The 25,153-nt window shown below is 38.2% G+C and overlaps 1 protein-coding gene across 2 annotated transcripts in view; it reads right to left on the bottom strand.

Annotated features, from left to right (window-relative positions):
• The window catches only part of ESR1 (estrogen receptor 1), a 1,085,149-nt gene that overhangs the window by 36,204 nt on the left and 1,023,792 nt on the right, over window positions 1–25,153 (bottom strand). For both annotated transcript variants that reach the window (XM_044088946.1, XM_044088885.1), the window contains exon 7: window positions 8,628–8,811. In XM_044088946.1, coding sequence (XP_043944881.1) covers window positions 8,628–8,811 — 184 coding nt within the window. The remainder of the gene's footprint in view (window positions 1–8,627; window positions 8,812–25,153) is intronic.

Genomic DNA, 25,153 nt, shown 5'->3' with positions numbered 1-25,153 from the left:
GATTCAGGCTCCTTGATTACTGGCCCAGTGTGGGGATATCACATCAATATTAACTGGCAAACATTCACAACAGATTACCCTTCCACTAGTATCAATCTAAATGGCTTCATGCAACTCATAACTTCCCTACTCATGTCAGCCAAGCTAGTAACACTTGGAATACTCTGAACTGGATCATAGTATCAAATTCAGATCTTTACCACTCTCTAAAAGCCCTCCAAAATTCCCTCAGTGACCACAATCCTACTATGTTCAGAAACTAGCAACCCACCATACTAAGCAGCATCTATATAAAAACCGTCATACCCTCACAAATTTCACTTCCAGTATTAATACCATTAACTGGTCCATCCTTTATTCCCTACCACTGGGTAATGCTGTTCTAAAATTTGATACAGTATTTCTTGACATGCTCAATATCCCTGGTCTTATAAGGAAAAAGATACCTAAATTCATCCAAACACACTGGCTATCCCCCTTCCAATAGACAATTAATGCATAAGAGATGCAAAGCTTGGAAAAACTGGTAAAATACAAATCCCAGGCTCACTTACAGACCTATAAATAACTTTGAAATATCACAAAAAACAAGTTATTGCTGAAAGAAATATTATTAATTCAACCCACAGATTAACCCCAGAAAAAACAACTCCTCAAAAGTTTGGTCTACTATCAAGAGAATATTACACCCTGGAATTCCTAGTGTACCTAACCCCTATCCATATATATCTATCTTAGAAACTGCTTTTAAATTTAACTCCAACTTTATAAAATCAATAGCCACCATTACCCAAAACTCTCTACACAACCTTGCGACCCCATGACAAATTTCCAACCTCTAACAATGTCACTTTCACCTTAAATTCTTTCTCTGCTTCCTGCATAAAATATTTACTATGCAAACTAAAGCCTGCTCATCCTCTGTTGATAATTTCCCATTAAAATATCTAACGATTGCTGCTCCTTCTATTGCCTATCCAAACTCAACTTAATTAATTGATCCATACAGGAGTCGTATGTCGCATCTCTTTGGAAAAAAAATTCCATCATTCCTCTTCATAAAGGGACTGCACTGAAATAAACATCAGATCTATTGTAATCTTGCCCCCCTTTTCTATGATATTAGAAAAATGCATTCATAAACAGCTTTTACAATATTTACTCCAAGAAAATATATTAACCTCTACTCAACATGACTTTCACCTTGATCATAGCACAACTGCCCTTGTTGCCTTTTTGGACTATGTTATTAAAGCCAGAAATAAAAACAGAAAAGAATAACAAGAGGAACATGAACAATTATACTGTTTATTAAAAAGTTAAGCACTTTCATCAGTTGTAGACCATGACTTCATCAGAACAATACAAAACTCCCCAAACCACAACTATGTGAATGCCACTAACAATACCACCTGACCATCTCAATTAAAAACATTAATATCAATTCAGTTCATCCTTGAAGGACACAATAACTGTTATACCAACCACACATCTATAATCATAAGACATGACCCATTTGTCTCAAATTCATGCTAAAAAAGTATATATAAGATAATATTTGTGCACAAGTCATGAATGCTGTGTTTTACAAACTAAAAAAAAAACAAAGTATAAAGAGAAAATTAAAGGAAGATGAGAAAACTACTACCTATAAGAATACATTCTATAGAAAAAAATTCTATAGAAAAAAATCAGCTTTCCATTTTAAGACACTACTAATGGAAGCCACCTCGTTATTGCCTGGAAATACCGTGGCATTGCATTTTAATTGCCACTTTAACTCTTTGTACTTAAGAGAAAGATCCAGTGGCCCACCTCTAGGTCCCATGTCCACTTGGTCAATTGCAATAAATTTAAACCTGTGTCTGGGATGATTCATCACATGCTTAGCCAGGGCATTGGAATCTGTCCCCCTCTGGATATTATACATGTGTTGATAAATCTTAATCCTAAACATCTTTATTGTTTTTCCAATATAGAAACAATCATGACCCTATCATTTGGTCACATAAACAAGTCCTTTCCTGTAGTAATAGTATTTATGGGTTAAAGTAATTACTCCATAATTTCAAATATTCATTTCTGAGCCCTCAGAAATGTGCTTTCATTGTCAGCAATGGCCACATTTTTCATAGCTCCTTTGATACTGGTCCTTGGGCTTCTCTCCAAAAATATCCCATGTCTTGAAAAGTATATTTTTAAAACCTTCAAAGTGCAAATTAAAAGGCGTGACCAGAGCTTTATTATAATTAATCACATTGTCTTCAAGTTCTGATTCATTCACCCTAATTCCTACCTCACTTCCATTCTGAAGTCCTAATAAAGGAAAAAAATGCCCTTTTTGTCTTTTATTATGGACTTCATTGAAAACTGGATCTAAAAGTTCATTGCGATAGCCTCTCTTTACAAACATATCTTTGAGGGTGACACATTCATCCCAAAACATATCATCATCACCAATCGTACAGGCTAGTGTAACACGTTGACCTTTCACCAATGATTTCTTTTGGTGAGATGGATGGCAACTGCGGAAGTGGAGTAGGGGTTCACATATGTAGGCTTCCTATATAGAGCAGACTCAAACTGTTTCCAGGATCAATCTTTGATGGGGGTCACATCCAAATAATGGACTCTCTCATCACTGATTTCCATTGTGAACTTCAAAAACTGAGTACTCAAATTCAAAAAAACAGTAAAACTGATCTGGCTCCTAGTTCCAGTCCAAAAAAATAATAATGTCATCCAGGTAATACCCATAAAAGGACCTGTGCTCTGATAAGAATTTAGAGTTGAAAACAAGGTTGTTTTCCCATTGTGTCAAAATGATGTTGGCAAAGATAGGGACACATGCAACCCCCATTGCCACACCTCTTCTTGGTCTGAAGAGTTGATTTTCAAACATTATAAAGTTGTTCTCAAGTATGGCCTCCGTGAGTGCTCTAAAGATAAGAATTCTACTATGGTCAAAACCAGAGTTAACACAGAAAATATTGTAGAACATCTCCAAACCATCACTATGGGGAATTACTTAAAAGGGGAATTACTGAAAAAAGATCTTGAACATCGATGGTGACAAATAATAAATCATTAGAACAGTATTTATTTGAAACCTTTGATAAAAAATCCCAGGAGCCATTGAACAAATGTCTAAACTTACCAAGGAGCCCTTGTATGTGATGGTCAATACATTTGGCCAAAGTAAAGGTTTTAGATGCCTTAGCATCCACTATAGGTGTCAACAGAGGATCACACATATTTTTATGGATTTTTGGGATGCTGAAAATTGTAGGGGTTCTGGGGGACTCAGTTCTCAAGAAGTCAAATTCAGCCAAATTGATCTGTTTATTTAAAACTAGATCATCCAACATAACATCAATCAATCCATAGGCAATATTCATTTCATTTACTGAAACTTCATTGTAAGTGTCAGAGTACAATAATGCCAGCATCTTACTGATACGGTCATTGCAATCCATTACAAGTCCCTGAGCCTTATCAATTTTTATAACCCTGAAAGACCTGTTGGATATTTTCTTTAACAGCCCCATCTCCTCCCGACTCAAGTTGAAGGGATTGTTCAACTTGTGAGAAAGTAGCCTCCTAATATCATTTGTACAGATTTTCTCAAATAAATGAACAAGTTAAAGTTTATTTTGTGGTTTAATTTAAAGCCAGAATTAACAATAACTTAGTTTCTTCCCTCATTTTAGATCTCTCTAAAGCTTTCGATACAGTCTCTCATACTCTCAAAAATGTCTAATTTAGGCATTTCCAGTACAACACAGTCACCTGTTTTTCTAGCTACCTGTCTAACTGGCTACAATCACTTAAATGGCTCTCTATTTGCTCACCTCTTCTCCCAGTTAATACCAGTGTTCCACAAGGCTCCATACTTGGCCTCTTCTTTTTAACATCTTTATAAATGATCTACATACATCTCCCTAACAAGCAACACTTATACAATATGCAGATGAATCCACTGCCATCCATTCATCTAATAGTCCTTCCCAGTTGCAATCAATCACTCAACAGGCTTTCAACACTACTGAAAACTGCCTCAGTGACAATCAACTTTTCCTAAATCCAAATAAGACAAAACTGCTCTTATTTCTCTCCAGATCTCAAACACACATAAAAGACATCTTCAATATATCATCTCTCAACAATATTGAAATTTAAGTTGTGCCACACACTAAGTTTCTTGGTGTGATCACTAAAATTTGATCTTCGTATTCAAAATTGCATAAAAACAACACAACACAAATTGGACATGCACTATAGATCAAAACAATTCCTTACCAACTCCTCAAGAGTTACTCTAACCAATGCATATCTCTTTCCTTCACTACTATGTGCTTCACCCATTCTTACCAATATTCAGATCTCACTAAGATCAAAACAAGATCAAAACTTGAGCTTTGTTACAAAAAAAGCTAGATTTGCAGCTGATCAGACATACACCTCCCATCCCTGTTCTGCCCTCTGATATTTAAACTGGCTTGAGTTACCTCACTGCTTAAAGTTTACTCAACTCCTCCTTGGTCATAAAATGGTATACAGATCCTCATCTTGTCCAGCAACCAGCACCATCCTTAACTGTTACCAACCAAATTCCCCTCTTTGCTCATCTGATAAACACCTCATTGAAATCTATAAACAAAACAAAATCTATAGGTCACTGCCTATATTCTTACTCAGTGGCCAAAGTGTGGGACAGCATTCCCACAGATATTAGAGCAATACCTTGTAGTCACATATTCAAACAAACTTTAAAGAGATTCCTCCTTAACTCTTGGCTCTGTACATATAACTTTTATTTCTTCCTTCTCTTTCCCTTGTATTTCTCTTCTTTCCTTTCTCTCTTCTCTAATTTGCCAAATCTCCAATTACATCTCCTATGGCTCCCTACTTTAACTTCATTTTCTCAACTCCCCCATCTGCAAAATCACTTACTGTTATTTCAGTCTTTTTACTCATATTTTACATGTTTATCATCACTTATCTCTACTGATGGTATTTTACTTAGTGTTTAATATCTTATTATTGTTGTTTGTCTTTTTGGCTTTTCCATGTTATGGGTTGGCACAGCAGAACTCCGGTCCGCTAATGATTGGCAGTAGATATTTATGGTGCTGAGTTGCCAGCCCGACGCCCAACCTTCAGTAAAGGCATGCCCATTCACGCATGTCTTTCGGAGGCCACTTGACCTATTGTTGTTCAATATTCACTGCATGTCCCACTGATTTGACTTTATTTATTCTGTATTTTGATTCTCCTAAGTTTTTTTGTCCTGTCTTTTCCCTATTGTTCATGCTCACTGTTACTAGACAGTGTAGTTCATGTGTTAATATTAAGCTGTTTATTAAATGAACTAAGTCTGTGGAGCTTTTCTCCCTGGGCCTCCACTGAAAATGAGATTCATGCCCAGTCATACCTTCCCAGTAAACAAATGTCAAATGAATACAATAAATAAATAAAAATCAATTGATTTATTTAAAATGACAAAAGGCAAATTTTGTTAAAATATCAGTAAGATATGAACAAGATAACCACAATATTTCTGTATGCTAGAAAAATACTAGTAACATGTCTAGACAACCTCTCGGCAGAACTAATGTTATCAGGCTCACAGGCCAAACTGGTTGCATCTGCCACTCTGAAAAAAGGCACTCTGTAGATATGGTCACTGAGACGTTTATGACAGGCATACAACTCTGAAATATGAGGATGAGATGCTTCATTTGATTAAAGCTTTGGCAAGCAGGGAAGGACTTAATATGTTCTGCTCTGACTTTTATTCTTGCAAATGGTTTGGAGCAGGCATCTTAAGATTCCAGTCTAAGACAAAAATATAGTTCTGCAGAAGAAGACTGCACCTTAACATTAGGCTTCTTACTTCTAATTTCACCAGATTTTGTGTAGACCACAGAATAGCAAATACCTGCTATTCCCAGCTAAACAGACAATTTAAACAGATATCTCTCCCACCCAACCTCCAATCAGAATTCACAACAAAAGCTATTATAAGAAGTAATTCATATCTTTCTGTACGCCATACCCTGACAATTTTCTGATGGTGACATGAACATTCAAAATACATAGTCAGGATACTTACAGGACCATGAAACAGCAGCATAATTGGGGTATCAACTGAGATAAAAGCTATTACCCTAATCTCAGCATCTTAAACATTCTGTGGGAAATTACAGTAGGCATGGTAGGATACAATAAAACTCCATCCACTGAAAATACACAACAATGATGACACTCAGATACTATAAAGATGGATTTGTGTTGTCCTGTCAATAGTAATTTCAGCAAATGCTGAAACCATGAATTGGTAAAGCTAGAAACTACTTTCAGCGATAGGGAGAGATATAGCACAGAAAGAATACAGAACATCCTACCTCAGAAAATAGGTAAGTCCATATTACCACAAGCAGAGTCTGGCTGCCATTTTAACAGATTGGAGACAAAAGCAATGTGCAAAGTGATGCACCATTTCCTCTAACACACTAGAGGACCAGTGAAGAGTACCTATAGCACATATTATACCATGAAGCAAGCAACGATGTGACATGAAATGCAAAAAAGTCATGCACCTATCAATATCCCGCCTACACAAATGGCTGCGACTCCAGATTATCCTTGAGAAGGAACAAATCGTGTTGTGAAGGAAACAGCTTCAGAAGTTTCAGAAACACAAAGCAACATGAATGAAATGGCTTCAGGTACCAAAATGTAACTTTATATCAGTCATCATGTAATATATGAGTAAAGGTAAGTATTCATACTTCAAAATGAAGAGGTGGGGAACATGATGTCCTTCTATCAAAAGCTTTATTCTAACCCTTACAGGTAACCCCCCCCCTTAAAACTACTCCTATTATGTCACTGTCATATATGCACATATGTTGCATCCTGTTAGCAGAGGCATAGCAAGGGTGGGGTGAAGGGGGTTGCTACTATCATTGCGAGGTGGTATTAGGGCACATGATCATCAGATGCTGAGGAACTGCAGTGGCCAGCATTCCGAAAGGAATGCTGGTACTGTGCTTCCAGTCACAGCTGGAGAGCTTTCTCTGGCAAGCCAGTTGATACATTTATAGCAAGAGGTTTGCTACAGTTTCAGAGCGCAACTTTTTTCTTTTTTTTTTCTTTCAACAACTTCAACAGCACCACACCAGGCTAGGGAACCACAAGGGGCATCAGATAACCTAGCTATGGTTCTGACTGATACCTACCCTCTTTCGTCACATACAGAAAGAGAAATTAATGAGCGTGTACGATTGTGTGTGTGTGTGTGTGTGTGTGTGTGTGTGTGTGTGTGTGTGTGTGTGTATGCACTTGCTTGTGTGTGTCTGTGTGTCTGCGCATGCACATGCTTATGTGTGTGTGTGTGTGTGTGTGTGTGTGTGTGTGTGTGTGTGTGTCTGTGTGTCTGCGCATGCACATGCTTGTGTGTGTGTGTGTGTGTGTGTGTGTGTGTGTGTGTGTGTGTGTGTGTGTGTGTGTGTGTGTGTGTGTGTCTGTGTGCGTCTGTGGGTCTGTGTCTGTGCATGCACTTGCTTGTGTGTGTCTGTGTGTCTGCGCATGCACATGCTTGTGTGTGTGTGTGTGTGTGTGTGTGTGTGTGTCTGTGCATGCACATGCTCATGTGTGTGTGTGTGCATGTATGCGTGTGTGCGTGTGTGCACGTGCGCGTGTGTGTGTGTGTGTGTGTGTGTGTGTGTGTGTGTGTGTGTGTGTGTGTGTGTGTGTGTGTGTGTGTGTGTGCATTTCTGTTCTGCAATGGAGTTGTACCCCTTTCATGACTATTCTCCAGTTTTGTTCTGTTCACTGAAGATTAGAATAAGTTCCAGTTCCCTCATGGATCTTAACTAAAACAGACATCAGAACAGAATACATGAAAGAATGAATGATGAATTAATAAACAAATACATCAATAAATGAATGAATGAAGTGCAATGTTCAAAGTTATCCAAACTAGACACAGAAAGATACAGAAATTGGGATATTGTTTTGTTCAGAATTAATGATACGAAAGTCCATCCATGGAGGAACCACAAGGCTTTATTTTTTCCATGTGCCTCCATTACTGGGTTTATAGCTTAGGAGAATTGCAAATGCATATGGCCATTTAAAGATGTCGGCTGGCTGCATGTCTGCTTGGTGTGAGATAGACATGGATGATGTATGTGCTGTTGGGAATCTGGTTTACAGTTCAGGCAGACTCCCCAGCTCCTTTCAAGAAATTCAGTGAATAGGCAACAGTTCTGCCTAACTGAAAAGTAAAGAAAACAAAATGAAGGAAACAGCCGGCACTGTTGCATGAGAGATTCATAAACATAAAAGGATTACACTGGTTTCACTTTCTGAACAGAAATAAAATAACAGATATATAGTACTATCTGTGCAATTTTTAAAAGGTAAGCAAAATGGAACCGCTGTAAGTGCTTATAAGGCTATCTTAATACTAATTATCTTAATACTAATTATCATGCGTTGTCTCAGTAAATAACATGCCTTTTACAAGAAAATGTCAACATACTAACACACATGAAATGCATTCCTTTTGGTTTTAGACTGGAGATAACATTTGACTTCCTGTTACCCAGTTTGCTCACCTCATGTGCTTGATATGTGAGAGTTGAAGCAGCAGCTGACCAATCCGCCGGCATTGCTGCTGTAGAGATAGGCCTGACTTGGCCATCAGATGGATTAAGGTATCTAGGATTTTATCAACAATCATGCAGATATGGACCTTGTCACTGTACATCTCCACAGTGTTAGACATAAAAGGAAGCATGCCTACGACAAAAAGCACAGATGATCACATTTCAGAATATAATGTTAATTGCATATTTATTCTATAATGTGCATTATTAGTCTTAGCCTTGTTCAAAATCAGTATTTCATTAATATTACTTATAAATAACACATGCACACACACACACGCGTATATATGTGTGTGTGTGTGTGTGTGTGTGTGTGTGTGTGTGTGTGTGTGTGTGTGTGTGTGTGTGTGTGTGTGTGTGCATGTACAAAAAGCTCACTGACAACAGTTAATAAAAATCTTTAAGTGGCATCTACATATTTTAGTACAATGTCTTTGTACATAAACATACAAAGGAAATGATAAGGTTATAATTAATGTATAGTGTTTCCCTATTATTAATTTCCTTCAAATTTGGTCCACAGTTCCAGTTATTTTCATTCAATTTTCCTTCTTCTGCAGCCGTTTGGTAACATAATATTGCCAGTGTGTGTGTGGTCATTGGATCCTTGCTCAGTACCTGTGTTGAAAGACCCTTACCTTATTTTAACAACAGTCAATCTGAAAATCAGGTTCCCATTTGAGACTTACTGTCCCACAAAAGAAATATAGATGAAGACAATGTTTTCCTGATATCTGTGATGCATTTGTAGGAGATATCTTTCATAGACAAAGAAATACATCACTATCAAGTTTCAGAATGCTTATTCAAAATAACGTATACTATCGCCTTTATTTACTACTTGTAACATTGTCTGTTTGTATATATTCAATGTCCTTTGTCTAGAATATCTTTTAATTTTGCTTATTTGACAAGTAGTAGAAATTATAATTCAATCACAAAAATTATACTCATTTACTACCATTATAACTGCCAGAATTACAGCTCATGAAAAATAATTAGTTAAACAAATATATGTTTTTAAGAACCAAAACAAAAGTGCCACTTCCCATATTTCAGGCAAAGAAATGTACGTCATCTTAAAATAAAACACAGCATAAAGGAACTACACAAGTTGTTCAGCAACATGAAATGCAAATTTAGGGGTATTTCATAAGCATTGGCAAATAGGTTTCTTTTAGAAAAAAAAAAAATAACTTGCATTACGACAAAAAATGTGCAGTATGTAACCATAAAGTAATGGCTTTCATTCACTTGCTTATATCACCAGAGCTTAAGTCATTGCTGCTTGAGCTTAATGACTAATGTTGCCATCACTGGTGTGATGTCCTTTGTGTCACACTGGAATGAATTCCTACTACTTGCACAATAGGTATTTGTAGACGATGTACTCCTTTTTTGGAATGGCACTTTAGATGAGCTATTTCTGTTTATTCAATATCTAGAATCTACCACTTCGTTTTTTAAGTTTACCATCAACTACTCCTATACTAGCATAGATTTTTTAGACATCACGGTCAATAAGGACAAGCAGCATTCTATAAGTACTACCATTTATAGAAAAGAATGCTGGAAGAATACACTACTCCATTACAACAGTATGCATCCTAGATTTGGTTTGGTGATATCATTCCTGAACAACATAGATTTAGTAAGAAAGTTTTTGATAGATCTAAGGTCAATATCAATATCAGATTTACTAGTGATAATAAGGACAATAAGAATATATTAATTAGAAACTGGCATATACTCATGACGGATTTAGAGATAGTCAATATAGTTGGCTCTACACCTATTTTTGTTTATTGTAATAGTAAGAACTTGAGAAGATTATTATGTGTAGAACAGTTGGGTGAATATAAAAGAGATAGACTAGATACCAACAAGAGATTAGGTACTTTCCCTTGTGGGAAATGCAGTATGTGTGCAATGATTACTACTAAACAAGTCTTTTTGCATCCTATGCTAGCCTTTAAATTTGAACCAAGCTTAACAGCGACATGCGAAGATAAGAACTTGGTATACTTGGCCGATTGTTTAATCTGCCAAGCTTTTTATGTAGGCATGACAACCAGATATCTAAAAGAAAGAATATATGATCATGTCTATGACATCAAGAAATGTGATCCTAAAAATGCGTTAGCAAAACACATTATGAATAACCCAGGGCATACGTTTGCTTTTAGAGCTTTACAGACTATTACACCATGTAAAAGGTTAGGAGATTTGTTTAATGATTTGGAAAATAAGGAATTAAGTTGGATTCTGAGACTGAAGGCACAACATTTTCCAGGACTAAATCAATATGTAAGTGTTAGAGCTCCTTTGAAAGGACGTAGTGTTAAATGAATAATCATAGAAGTATGAAAAGAAATATCTTTGATTTTGTGCACATGTACACATAGAGACATAGATATTAAGCATTAAGTATTAACTTTAAATTTAAGGAGCATTTAGCTATATTATGTATCACCCACTTAATTTATATTGAATTTTTGTCAGATCTATAAATCAGCTTTAGGCTTTTTTGAAATATCATGATGGTCAGAAGAAGGGCTATCTCCGACATAGTACTATTTATTTAGTTGTATTATATAGTACTGTTTTCATATTTGATATACATTTTTATACATATCTATTTTTATACATATCTACATATTTATATATTTAATATAGTTATATATTTTTGAACGATATGAGTAGATAGTAGTAGGGACATGATAGTAATATACTTTACATATATATTTAGTTAATTATTTAGTCATTTATTTGGTTAATGATATAATGCACTCAAATACACTATACATCTGATATTATATCATGAAGTTAATATATAGTAGTTTAGAGGAACAATATTTACGTTTTATACACAGCAATATATGTTTCAACTTTTTGATTGAGATGACTAGCTAAGTAGGTCTTGTTTTTATAAGTTTCATAAGTTTCCTCTAAGTAAGAATATAAAGCTATAAACATAAGAGATAACTTCCTTGGGTGATCTAAACATGGCTTTAGATTTTAGACAGTGATAGCGACATTGTTTAGATCAGGTTTGTTTATTTCATGTATTGTTACACATTTTCATGTGTTTTAGATACAAAAGATGATGTATGAAATCTTTGAAAGAAGGCTTAGTTTTGTGTATTTTTACGTCTTTTTATTTATTTCAGTTTATATATTTCATTTTATTTTATTTGTTATGCTATGTGGTCTATCTAGTTATTAGTTCACGTGTTTTATGATTAGCAGATTCAGGCATTAGCACTTTAAATGGTTATTTAGTTGTACTAAATGAAGTTACTAATTGTTTGATTGTTTGATTGTTGATTGTTCATTACAAGAAAATTTCTGATGTATATATAGTACTTGCTACTCCTATGTTTTAATGGATCTGAAGAAGCATGCTTTATGTATGCGAAAGCGATCATATTTTGGAAATAAAATCTTTTTACATATCGTGGTGGTCTGCTTCCAGTGTATCCTGACAATAGGTATTTGTGTTTGTTCAGCTACAGCTACAAAGAAGTTCTGTTTCGGGTCATATATTGTGGATGACAGTGATATCTTTTGTGTGCTGCAATGACCTCAGAGTAAAAATAACAAAGCAAGTGTCTGGAGGTAAATTCTTTCACAATGGAGGAAGGGGGCTTGCCCCATACAAAAAAAAAGGTTTGGGCATGTGTCAAATTTACTTGAAACATGATGAGCTTGAGTTCAAACATTACCTGAAAATGACCATTTTACAAGATTCACTAACCAAGCTAATGTGGTGCAAGCTTGGATGAGTCAAGGGAACAGAGGACTTTGACTTAATAATTTTGTCGGAGCTTGTACATTTGGCTGTGATATCCCTCTACTGCTTAATTAATTGGTAAAAGTTTGTATACAATCTCTGATGTATAAATAATGTACCTCAGCATTATGTAAAAAAAAATGTATATTGTACAGAATCTTGTGTAATTGCTATTCAATATGTTTGTACTACTTGTGGAGCTTTTCTCCCAGGCCTCCACTGAAAAAGACCTTCGGCTCAGTCGGACTAACCCGGTCAACAAATGTCAAATAAATAAATGATATTATTTTATAAGCTGATGTCTGAAAGAAACAAAGCCTAAAAAGATACAATGTCTAGGCATTACATATGTTAATATATTGTACAACAGGGTACAAAATGGTACAGGGCGTGCCTTTTATGGCACAAATGCAGATATTACAGAGGTCTTTAAACAACACTTAGAAGGTACTTGAAAAGTGAGAGGGGTAGAAGGCAAGCTGACTATTGCTGTAGTTTCAGAGTTTGAGTTTATTTAGGTGTTTTATGCAAAATACAGGTAACAAAAATAGGTAAATACAAAAACAAGACATGAGCGATAACATAAAATGACAGCATATTGCTAACTGCATTTGTTATTATCATCCTATACCACCAAAAGCCATCTCAGAAAAGGTCATTGTTGAGTGCTTACTTGAAACCAGCCATTGTTCGACATTCTTGCATAAATCTCGGCAGTAATCTCCACAGGTGAGGAGCTTGGTAGAAAAAGATTCCATAACCTGATGTATCAACGCTATCCCATGAAACTACCAGCACACCTGCCTTTCATTCCATAGATATAGAAAACAGGAACAAAAACACTTGAACAATAGGAACAACCAGATAACTTTTTGGGGATCTAGTTTGCATAAAATTTGAATGCCACATAGAACATTACTTGCTTTCAATAGGAATGTGGGATAATACTTAGAAATACAAGTTTAAAACCAGAGAACAACAAAACTGATGGAAAAATATATACGCACATTTGCCTGGTCCCCTTAAGTAAACACACCACACTAAATGACATTTGACAACCTTCATTAAACTTCCATAAACATAACTATATTGAACAATATTTTACTATTTTAATTTATTAATCACAGCATGAACATCCATATAACAATTTACTGGGGCAGCATAACCTTGCTCACCCTAACCTCATTTGGCTTACCTCTGCTCACTTATTTTTACTTATGAAGCAGTGTCCCATCACTCACTTTCATTCCCCAACTCATTGAATTAAACAGACAACCCCCTTTACTAGGGCAACGTAACCATGTTCACCCTACCTAAATAAGCAGCATCCTTACCTTTGCTAGCTTACTTTTACTTATCAAGCAGCATCCCACTACTCACTTTCCTTCCCCAACTCACTGAATTAAACATCCAACACCAGAGGGGGAAGAGAAGAGAGAGAAGCCTGACCATCTTCTCGCCAACCAGACTGACACAGGCTGTTCTTCCTCATTCACTCCAAAATCCTCACCAAATTCTCCAGAAAAAACCGTGTGTGTACATTAAAGAGGTCCAAAAACAAATTCATGCAAGTGTACTCCATCCTCTGAGAACCAAACTGGATCCCTGTCATCGACATCCCAATGCCCTATCATATAAATATCTAAAGCAGCCAGTTGCCTAAATTAACAAACCGATGAATCCTCTCCAAAGCCAAAATAATCGTGGTGCTACATCTGATCACACAATACACATACTTGGGGATAACCTCTCTAAAATAAACAGATACTCACTTATCCTAAATACCAACTGTAGCTTCAGAATTATTCTTAAATCGTTACTGGTCAAATGTACCACCAGGACCCTAAGAAGCCCAGTGCCTCCTAAAACAATGCAAAACCCATTGTGTGTCATCCGGCCTAGCTGCAGCCCCTTTTCCACTCAATGGATATAAGAATGAACAGAATTGAGATTTCCTTCCCTAGTAAAAAAAAAAATGTAATCAAATACTAAGCCAGTCATTGTACCCAATTATCTAATTTATGACAAGAAAGCATTTGATGATCAATAACCCACCATCTTAAATGACTTCAGCTCATCTACCATACCTCTCTAAACCCGATACCCTTCCAATGCACAAAATTTGAATGAAAAACCTCTCTCCCAAAAAACCAAGACGTCAAAAAGCTCTCCACATCACATATACAAACTGATTACACATCATCAGCTTGGTCCCTAACAATCAAAGTCCTGAGGACTACCAACATAAGACCGCAGTGACCTCTTAACCTAACCCATCAGACACACCGGTCATTCCTGTCCTCTTCCAATATTATCTGCCTGCCCTTCCATAACTGATTCATTTTAGATCTACATAACCAGTCTCCAATTACCAGTGCTAATACCTGTAACAAAAGCTTCAAAACCTGTCTTGTCAATTGCCATCGTCTGTCATTCTTCACACTATCAACCCTAACCCAACCCTTCAACATAAGAAACACAGTCCAAGATTTATTGAAATCACGTAACCCTTCTACCCATGTAACTATACTAATCACAGCTAAGTTCATCCTTACCAAATTAATTGCCTTAACTTGTTCCCAAGCGTGAACCAAATATTTATACTACAATCCTTTTGACCAAACTCCCTCCTCCTCAGGCAGCTGCAACACAAATTTACCAAACTCTTGCAATGCCCTGCCATATACCTTCCTTTTACAAGCTGCTCAGGATTCTTGTACCAAGCATCTGATTATTCTAGGCCAGCCTGACACACCTGGTTTGGCAATGCCATCAGCTTGTACCACTGCCAGATTGCCTGGATGAAAATGAATACTTTTCTCCCACAACATCTCCTGCTAGACCTTCAGTGCCAGCCAAATTGGAACTAAATCCAAACAAGCAGCATCCCTCCTCCAATCCCCCTTGCATCGTGCTGGCCAGCGAGCCACAAGCCATTCCCCCCAAAATAAGCTCACATCCCAATACTCCCTGAGGCATCTGTAAATGACAAATCTCCTTGAACAACCTAATTTGCCTAACAAAAAACATACCATTAAACTGCTCTATAATGGGCAACCACAATGCTAAGTCAGCACACACCAACTTATTAACCCTCACCTAAAGATATTTGTCTTTCTCCCCAATTCAACAAAAAGGCCACAAACCCACAAAAAAATTGACCCTAGTTTACTGCCCGACATGCAAAATTCAGGAGCCAGAAGAGCTTGGTCTTAATCTGCACCTTGTTCTTGGATTTCACCTACTAAATCTTTTCTTCCAAATGTGTTAAGCAATGTGCTGCTGGCTGAGTGCCCACCCATTGCTTCCAAATCCAATGGATCACAATGCTAAACTCCTCAAATGTGGCACAGGCTACCGAACATCCCACCGGCATAGCCTTGTCAGACTAAAACTTACCACCATTTCTAACAACCCACTCTTCCTGCCGTACTAGCAGTAATCAAAACACAGATTCAATATTCACTTTCACCAACCACGAATACTTAAACCTCCAAATAACCAGCACTGTATCATCCAAAGACACATAGCTCACCTTGGCATCCTTTAACAAATACAATCATTAACAGATCTCCCTTTGGGGCAAGACAAATGGGGAATCAAACAAAATTCACTGGGTGACTTCTTAGGAACCAAATGCAAGGGCAAGACCTTAAACTTAACAAAGGGCAGGTGATCCTATGGGCCCAGCAATGTGCCCGCATGCAGTTACATCTCTACCAACTCCTTCAATATCTCCTCCTTCCCCTGCACAGAATGCAAACTTATACAGACTGAGTCATCCCCCAACCCTTGATTTAATAGAAAATCTCTCCAAAAATACTTTAATGAATTCCTCCGTAGCAGCTAACATAGGATATTGCCTGAACATGAGCTGCAATACCTGCACATTAAAAGGAGAATGCATCCCCAGTCTAGCCCTCTGCCCCCAAAATGACACTCTTCCTCTGTGCCCATGAAAATTCCCCCTTCTCCTAAAACTGTGAACTCGCTGGATTTATGGAAGTAACACTCCCACCTTGTCCTGAAGTGAACCCAGGTTGACCAAACTACCGTCCAGCGGTCACACTGTTCCACAATTTTAATATTTAATGTGTGAAAACCTGCATGTTGTCCACAAATAACATCCCACATTAAAGAACCAGCACTCTCCCACCCCTTCTCCCACTAGTCCACTCCCTCTGCCAACCAGATGTCATGGTGGCTAACTCCCCATTGCAGTGACTGGTCCACCACCTTCTGCTTAAAAAAAATGCTGATCATAGCACAACCAACTGTTCCCCACCTTTAGACATTATGCCTAATGGATCGTGAAAAATTAAGTCAGAAGTGGTAATGCCAGGGAGGGATCTTTCTCCAACCAAACTGCCATGTAGTAAATGAATCCCAAAACCCAATTTTCTCATTGTTCTAACTCACAACCTACCATATCTCCGCTGCCCCGATGAAACCAAAGCTGCCAGTAGGTCCTGGCTATTGGCTGTGTCTGATTCCCTCAGATGTTGAAATACCCTCTTGGCATCAATTAACTGAAAGGTATCAACATACTCCCCTTTCCATATCTTTCCTTTTACTGACACTGGAATGGGAAATGTCAGAAAGACCCCCCCCCCTTTTCACTTTTCCTAAAGCCTGTGTACCTAAGCAATCTCCTGGTCTGATCCTAAAATATGAACCCACTTCTTGCTGTTGAGACTCCCATCCAACTGACAATGACCTTAAACTCCCTATAGACAACCTTTAACTACCACCTTCACTGCATGCCACCCCTTGTACCTGCCCCACTTCATTAAACCTCTCCCTTCCTCCAAGACACTAACCACTTCCTCAGGCTGCTGCAGTGACTCCTCATCTCTGCCCACACCTGAGCCAGCCCCAGATCGCACTGAGTCTGGCCTGTCTATGTGAATCCCAACAATGCATCATTACCTGTGATCTCTTCATGTACAGCTCCAGCAACCGGTGCTTGGTGCTTCCAATGTGGCATTCTCCACTGAATGCTGTGCCCGCTTCTCTTGGGCCCTTGACCTGCTCTTCTCCTCCTGCCCTTTTCTCTTCTAACTAGACACACCTGTTTAATAGCCACAGGAGATTCACTAGTAACAATTCCTGAAACAATTCTTCTTCCTGCGAGACAATGGCTACCCAACTCTGCCTCAAGTTCTGCACCTCTACCATCTGCAAAAGAAAGAAATGAGTTAAGCACCTTGCCCTTATGGAATTGCAAAGCCTATTTGAAGAAACCTGACACCAGCCCACAAAATGGGGAGCCCCAATAGCCAAAACAATTACCCCAAATGACTCAAGCCAGTTAGACAAAGTACAAGTATGTAGAAACAACCAGAAGTCATTGACAAAAAAAACAAACAAACATATTAACACAGTTAATTTAATTTATTATTTTTATTTAACATTTGTTAACCAGGATAATCTGAGTGCACAGCGAGTGTCCATTTTCAGTGGAGTCCTGGGGAGAAAAGCTCCATACAGTTACAAAATAAAGCGTAATTAATGATAACAATTATAAGTTACAAAGTGTAAATGATAATAACAGTTAGGAAACATGCTATAGAAAAGTTAAACATTTAAAAGTACAAAGTTGAAATACAAATATGTGAGCATTTTCATGGAATGAGCATAGGTGCAGTGTATGTGCAAGGTATTCACCTAGTAAAAACAATGCGTACAATATATACAGTGCGCATTGTCAGAGCACAGTATTAGTGAACACCAGAAGCATAAAGGGGATATACTTCTACAGCAGGGTGAGGCTTCAAGGAGGTCCATTGCAGTTACATAAATGGTTGGTGTAGAGACATGATTTAAGGCGGTTTTTGAAAGTGGAAGTACAGTTTTGTAATCTGAGGTCAGGAGGGAGGGTGTTCCATATTTTAGCAACTTCATGAGGGAAGAGAGATTCCTCAGAGCTGTTTTTACATGGAATGTCTTTGATCAGAGCTTTATTACTGGATCGTAATTGTCTGTTAGAATTGTAGAAGTTCAAAAGGCCAGTCGGGGCAGGGCTTTTCTCAGGACAGTATACAATTTGGTGTGCTAGGTTGAGTTGGTGGTATTGTAATAAATGAGGAAATTAAAGCCAGTGTAATGAATGTAAGGATTGGCAGTGTTGGGACCGTGTTTTGACATTGATTGCGAACCTGGCAATTTTGTTGTAACAAGTGGAAAGTTTGTTCAGGTCAGTTTTATTTAGGTTTGCTAGTACTGGGGATTGATAAAGTAATGTCGATAAGAGAAGAGATGGGTTCTGACTATAGCAATTCTAGATTCAGAAGTTAGGTACCTATTGCAGCGATAGAGGGACCTTAGCTTTTTGTGAACTTTGGAGATAGCTATGGATATATGTTTGTTGTATCTTAGTTGCTGGTCAATTATAAGCGCTAGTAATTTTGCCTATGAGACTGGGGTGATGTGGGTCTTGTCAACTGGGAATATGGAGAAGGCGATGTCATTAGTCTTTATTGGATGGAACAGCATATGTTGCTTTTTCCTAGGGTTTAATATAAATTGTTATTTATTTAGCAAGTTCTCTATCTCCATGAAGGATTCTTGGGCTTTTTGTTGGATATTAGATGCAGTGCAGATCAGGGTTCTGTCATCAGCATATTGGACTACTTCAGCCAGCTTTTGTGGTTTCTAAGTGAAGTTGGTTTGTAAAGATATTGAAAAGAATGGGGTCAAAAACTGAACCTTGTGGTACGCCTAGTGTGACAGGGAGTGGGAAGGATAGGGAGTTAAGCCATTTGACAAACTGATGGTGGTTGTCTAGGTAACTACTAAACCAGAGCAGGGTGGGGCTGTTGATGTTGAGTTCAGAGAGGCAGGTTAAGAGTTTATTGTGGGAAACCATATCCAATGCTTTGGATAAGTCTGGAAAGGTAGCAGAGATTAATTTGCCTTGGTTCTTGTATAAGTTTAAAGTGTTGGTAAAGTTAATTAGGGCAGTGGTGGTGCCATGGGATGGGCAAAAGCCATGTTCAGTTTTGGATAGTAGGTTGTTGGTGAGGAGTTGGTGATGAATGCACCTTTCTAGAATCTTTGATAGGGGTGACAAGATCGCAGTGGGTCGGTAGTTAGAAAGGACAGTAGAGGGGCCACCTTTGTGGAAGGGAATGATGAATGAGGTTTTCCACAAGGATGGAATGGTGTGTTCAGTAATGGATCTATTAATTAATAATGAAATGGGGTAAGGTATAGCCCTAGATGCAAGTTGGAGGTATTCGGTGGGAGATTGTCCGCAGCTAGGGTGGTTGGTTTGAGTTTAGCTAAGAATTTTTTGATAGTTGATGTTGGTACTGGTGTGAGTGAGAAGGGGGTAATGTTTTTTTGGGCCTTAGGGGATTGTTGGAGGTTGGTGGGACTTGTATAATTTATGAGTTTAAGTGTAGAGGAGGTAAAATAGTTGCTGAAACTGGAGCCTATTTCCGAGTTTGTACCTACTGTATTGGGTGGGGGTATAGTGTTTTTTCTGGGCTGGAAGATGTAATTGACTACTGCCCAGAATTTTTGTGGTTTGGTACTGTGTTTTCTTTTGTAGGGAAATGTAGTGATTTTGTTAATCAATCTTAATTTGTTTTTTTTTGTCTTATTTCGAAGTTCAAGAAAGGCTTGCCTAGTTGTGGGTGCTTTGTATTGGTGCCAGGTTTTCCAGGCTTTGTCTCTGTCTTTAAATAAGGCCCTTGTGGTTTTCTATAGTCAGGGGGCAGGGTATCTACATATCCTAATGGTTCTAATTGGGGCTAGATGGTTAAGGATGTTTAGAAATGTGGAGTTAAAGTATTCAACTGCCTTGTCTGGTGGGAGGATTTTGATGGGAGACGAGTTATAGAATTTTAAGGCTGCCAAGAAGTTATCTGTGGTGAAATATTTGTGGGAAAGGGTTTGTAGCAGGGAGGGGGCATTATTAAGTTTAAGTTTGTGTCTAAGGATAAAAGTGGGGTTGTGGTCACTGAGAGAGTTGGGCAGTGTACCACACAGATGGGCAGTATTGGGCTGGTTTGTGAGGATCCAGTCTAATATGGATTCCCTTTTTGTGGACTTATCAATATGTGTGGATGAATTTATGAGTTGGGTGAAGGTATATAGGTTAGTATGGTAGGTGGGTGTTGGAGAGTGGATAGAGTTCCAGTCGATGTTGACACCGCCTAGCATTATAGTTTCTTGGGGAAGGGAGTGGGAAGCCTAGTGAAGTATTGAATCTAGGGTGGTCAGGTTGTCGCCTGGGGGTATATAAATCCCGAGTAAGTTTAAATGCTTGTGTTTGCTTAAAAGGAGTTTTGCAAATATAGTTTCTGTGCTTTTGAAGTCTGGGGATTCTTTTTGTAGGAGCTGAAGTTTTAAGCTAGCTTTGTGAAGCAGGGCAATGCCACCACCTCTTTTGTGTACTCTGTCAACTCTTCGAATGTTATATCTGGTTGGGGTTATGGAGTTATCCTTGATATGTGGTATAAGCCACGTCTGTGATGAGCATTATGTTGGGGTTATATAAAGAGATAATGGAATGCAGTTCTTCTATTTTGTTCATAATAGTGCAAATATTCAAGTTGAGTATTGTAAGTTGGTGGGTTTATGTTTAAATGGAAGGTGGGAATTGCATGTGTTATTTGTGATTCTTGCTGGGCCGGGGTTGGGTTCAATATCAACTCCTAGTAGTAACTGGGCTGCTATGGTGGTAATAGTTTTAAGGTATTGCATTATTAGGGCATGGAATCTGAGACTTGTTTTTTTTTGGATGGTGAGACATAATAAATACGTGAGATAAATTGGATGAAGGATTTGCTATAGATAGTTGGGATGTGAATATATGTCTGGGGGTGGGTAGTGGTAAGGGGTAGAGTGGGGGACTTAAAATCATTGTAATGGGTGAGTGTAACGTGATAGGAGGTACTGATAGAGGCTATGGAGAGATGCATGAGCAAGGAAACTAGTAGTAAGGGAGTGTTGTGGTGTTGGGAGCTGGGGTATGAGACATAATGGCAGTCCTTTTAGTTCCAGGAAGGAGGTTAGTGTTCTCGAGGAGAACATGGGTTGAGCAGGACAAGAGGTAGAGTATGTTAGAGGACTAGTAGGAGGGGCTTGAGATAAGAGCTGGTAGAGTAAGAATGATTATTTAATGATGTTGTGGTGTAGTCTAGAGTGTATGTTATGGTGTGGATTTATATCGTGTGTGATTGGATTGGACAGTGGATGTGCTACGGAGTGTCAGCTGATGTGGAGTAGGGATAAATCTGCGAGTAGCAGGAGTGTGTGGAAAATGGGGCAGGATAGGGGAGTGGAGTAAACCTGAGCACAGCGAGGGTGAACGGAGAGGGGCTGAAACCACCAGGACCACAGAAGTGGTGCCAAAAAACAGTCATGTAGCTAAAGGTGGCCTTGTAAGCAAACTATTCTGTAACGGGCCCAAAGGTCAGGGTATTTAGGCTACAGTATTTTAAATTTGTTTTACAATGCTGAGAGGGAGAAAAGTTAACAGCACAGCTTTCAGCATGTCTGAGTACACCCTGCACTGCAAATCTTTACTTTATTCCACTACTTAAGAACTGACCTGGGAAAAATTTAAGGAAAGACAGCAATCAGAATAAACAGTATAGCTTACACTGTTTAACCGGTATCAGCAGTGGGAATGTAGTACCTGAATGTCTACTGCCACCTGGTGGTTTATTAATATTATTTCATAAGGCATCGGGAGTTGAATTAGTTGATTTAGGGTAGTATACATAAGCCTACAGGTTAGCTTGCGAGTGCGCACTCCTGTAACTACTTTACAACAATAAGCAAGGCTTTAACAGTTATTTCTGTGCTTCAGTTAGTGGGGCAGTAAGCAACTATGCTATGCCCTAAGTTGTTGAGCTTGGTCTGGCTGATACACTTTTGCTGGAGGTTAAGCCCCTGCAAGAGGTCACTTGATGTGTGTTTTTGCTGGTGTGGGAGGCCGCCGCACACTTAGTGACTGGGCTATGCCCTAAGTTATTGAGCTTGGTCAGGCTGATATACTTTTGCTGGAAGTAATATATATTATTGCTTTTTTTTTCTTAATGGGAAACAATGGCCCATGAGCCAGGAATATTAAGCATCAAACCCTGTACTTTGTGTCTGTAAGTGCTCACTTTAATAATTATGCCAACTCAAAAACCTAACTATTGATCATACAGTCCTGGAAAAGTGCTAGAATAAATGTATTACTAGCATGCTGCTTTGTTTATTATTATTATTATTATTATTAGTTTAAAAACATATGAAGTCTGAAACTGAAATACTGGCATACTGTAATGTCTCTCACTTAGGGACCTGCTATCAAACATTCCTATGATGCAGAGTCACAGACCTGAAACCAATTTTGAGATTATGTGAAAATTAGGAAGGTTGAGCGGTATGCCAGCCACTCACCCATGATAAAATAGCAGCTGAAACTTTCCCAGGCATCAATGCACATGTGCAGCAACCACGGCGCAAAAAGCCATGGACAGTTCTAAGCCTTTGCAGTCACAGGAAAGAAAACTTAAGGCAAGTACACCAAAATGAACCAGGGCAGGGCCATGAGCAGTGAACTGTCTGAAAATACAAGACAAAAATGTACAAGTAACACTAAGAACACATAACAACTGAAATAGGAATCCTGCAAAGCCAAATCTACTGGCCAAACTAACCAAACTACCAAAGAAATGAGTAACAAACCAAAACCATCAATGAAAACAATAATAAAACATAAATGGTCAAACAAAACAAACACATCATCACAAGTCCACAAGCAAGTGAACCGCCACAGCTACAACACAGACTACACCTTTTCCTCCTTCCTTACCTCTAGTCGCGGACCAAACCTAGGCAACAACATGAAACTCAGCCACAAAACAACACAATGGGGCCCAGCCATGATGCAACTTCACAACTCCCCAGTCAAAACTAAAGAAGAATAAACTAAAGAACCAGCCCCCCATACCCATAGGGACTGCAACCACGACCACCCTGTCAATGATTTTTTTTTATTTGCATGCATTTGTTAGAGAAATACACTCTCTGTCACAAATTATCACACATTCCCTCTCAGTGACTTAATACCCATATAGACTGGCAATAGTTTAAACATGAGAGCTTTGTATACCATTACTGCGGCGCCTTAAAAGCACTGTAAGACTCAAACATTTACAGAAGACGTTGGCATGCATCAAAACTGTGCGGTTATTTCTACATTAAAACATACCATAAAGTTGCAAATGCAAACAAGATTAGGTATTTACAGCACATAATATGTGTTAAGTAAACCTATCAAACTCCTTAATCATCTTGAAAGAAGGAAGACATTGATATTAGACTAATGATTTCAGAGCACAACACCCCTTTTTTCTGATTATCTAGCAATACATGATATTTAAGACTTGCAAAGAAGAAAGGGAAGTAAAAAAAAAATTAAATCACTTACCCAGTACCACCATGCCCCACTGTTACCTCAAGCCTACCTGTTCTCCAAATACCTACAGGTCATCTCGGATGTAGAAGTTGTGATAGCAAGGTCACGCCAAAATCTGATCCCTTACGCAGTTACACTTCACTCAAAACCAGTTAAGCCCCTCCTTACACTTACCTCATTTTCTCCTAACCCTCCTACTTTCCCAGTTTAACCCTTCCATCACCACCACACTAACTTTTTTCCACTACCATCTTAACTCTCATTACTATTCCTACCTAACCCACACCCGAATATATCCCTGGACAAATTAGTTTGTTCCCAGACCTCATTTATGAAAAAGACAGTATAAAATCTGTAGACTTGGACAGTATCACAAATTTCTGCCACACAATGTCATTTACTATTGCTTCAGAAAAAGAGAGATGTCAGATATGTGCCCTTTTATTTAAATTATTGTTGCCACTAGTACATTGGTCGTGTAGTGTCATTTATGTGTACTAGATAGCTTCAAAAATCACATGTGATAAGGGGGATTTAGAAAATTGCATGAAGGAGTACATTAAACCTGAAAAGATGGACATGCCCCCAAAACAGGGATAATTGAGAGGTCTGCCAGCAGCAGACCCTTGGAGACAGAGCATAAAACTCATAAAGGCAGTAGGGTACAGCCAGCTCTTTCAGGTCACAGGGACCCAGGTTGCAAATGGACAAATACATTTATGAAGTCCTTATAATTTCAGGATGAAAGAGTTTAACTTTGTAATAAATTCTAATACTCGACAAGCATTGTCTGGTGGTTTTGTGGCCTTGACGAGTCAAGCGTTTTTTGTTTGATTTTGAGTCATTTTTGTCCCATGCTCTCTGGGTGTTGTTCTTTTCATGTGCTACAGATAGCAGAAGTGAACATGTCAAAACTCAAAATCAAAAATACTGAAAACTAGTCAAGAATACATTCAGAGGAAAGATGGAATTATTGAGGCATCCTTGAGATTAGCTGGAGGGAGAGCAGATCTAATGAATGTAATCCTGTCCACAAAAAATGAGCATCAGACTCACAATCTAGACTTGATAAAGTTCTTTAAGTATCCACCCAGAGTAGGCTGTGCAGCCAGTCTCCACTCTAAATGAAAAAGATTTGTTCATTGATTAGCTACAGAAGAGATTTCTCAGGATATAAATGCTGCCCTTTTACAGGATATCTCTACTTAGTGAACAGCATAATGTTCATGAAGTTAAGCCCTGTCACTCCACAGTCCC

This window comes from Protopterus annectens, chromosome 1.part0 (genome assembly GCF_019279795.1).
Source record: "Protopterus annectens isolate FY-2018-M chromosome 1.part0, PAN1.0, whole genome shotgun sequence".
Classification (NCBI taxonomy): domain Eukaryota; kingdom Metazoa; phylum Chordata; order Ceratodontiformes; family Protopteridae; genus Protopterus; species Protopterus annectens.
The sequence above is the reverse complement of the archived record's forward strand: the minus strand, read 5'-3'. Positions and strand labels throughout refer to the sequence as shown.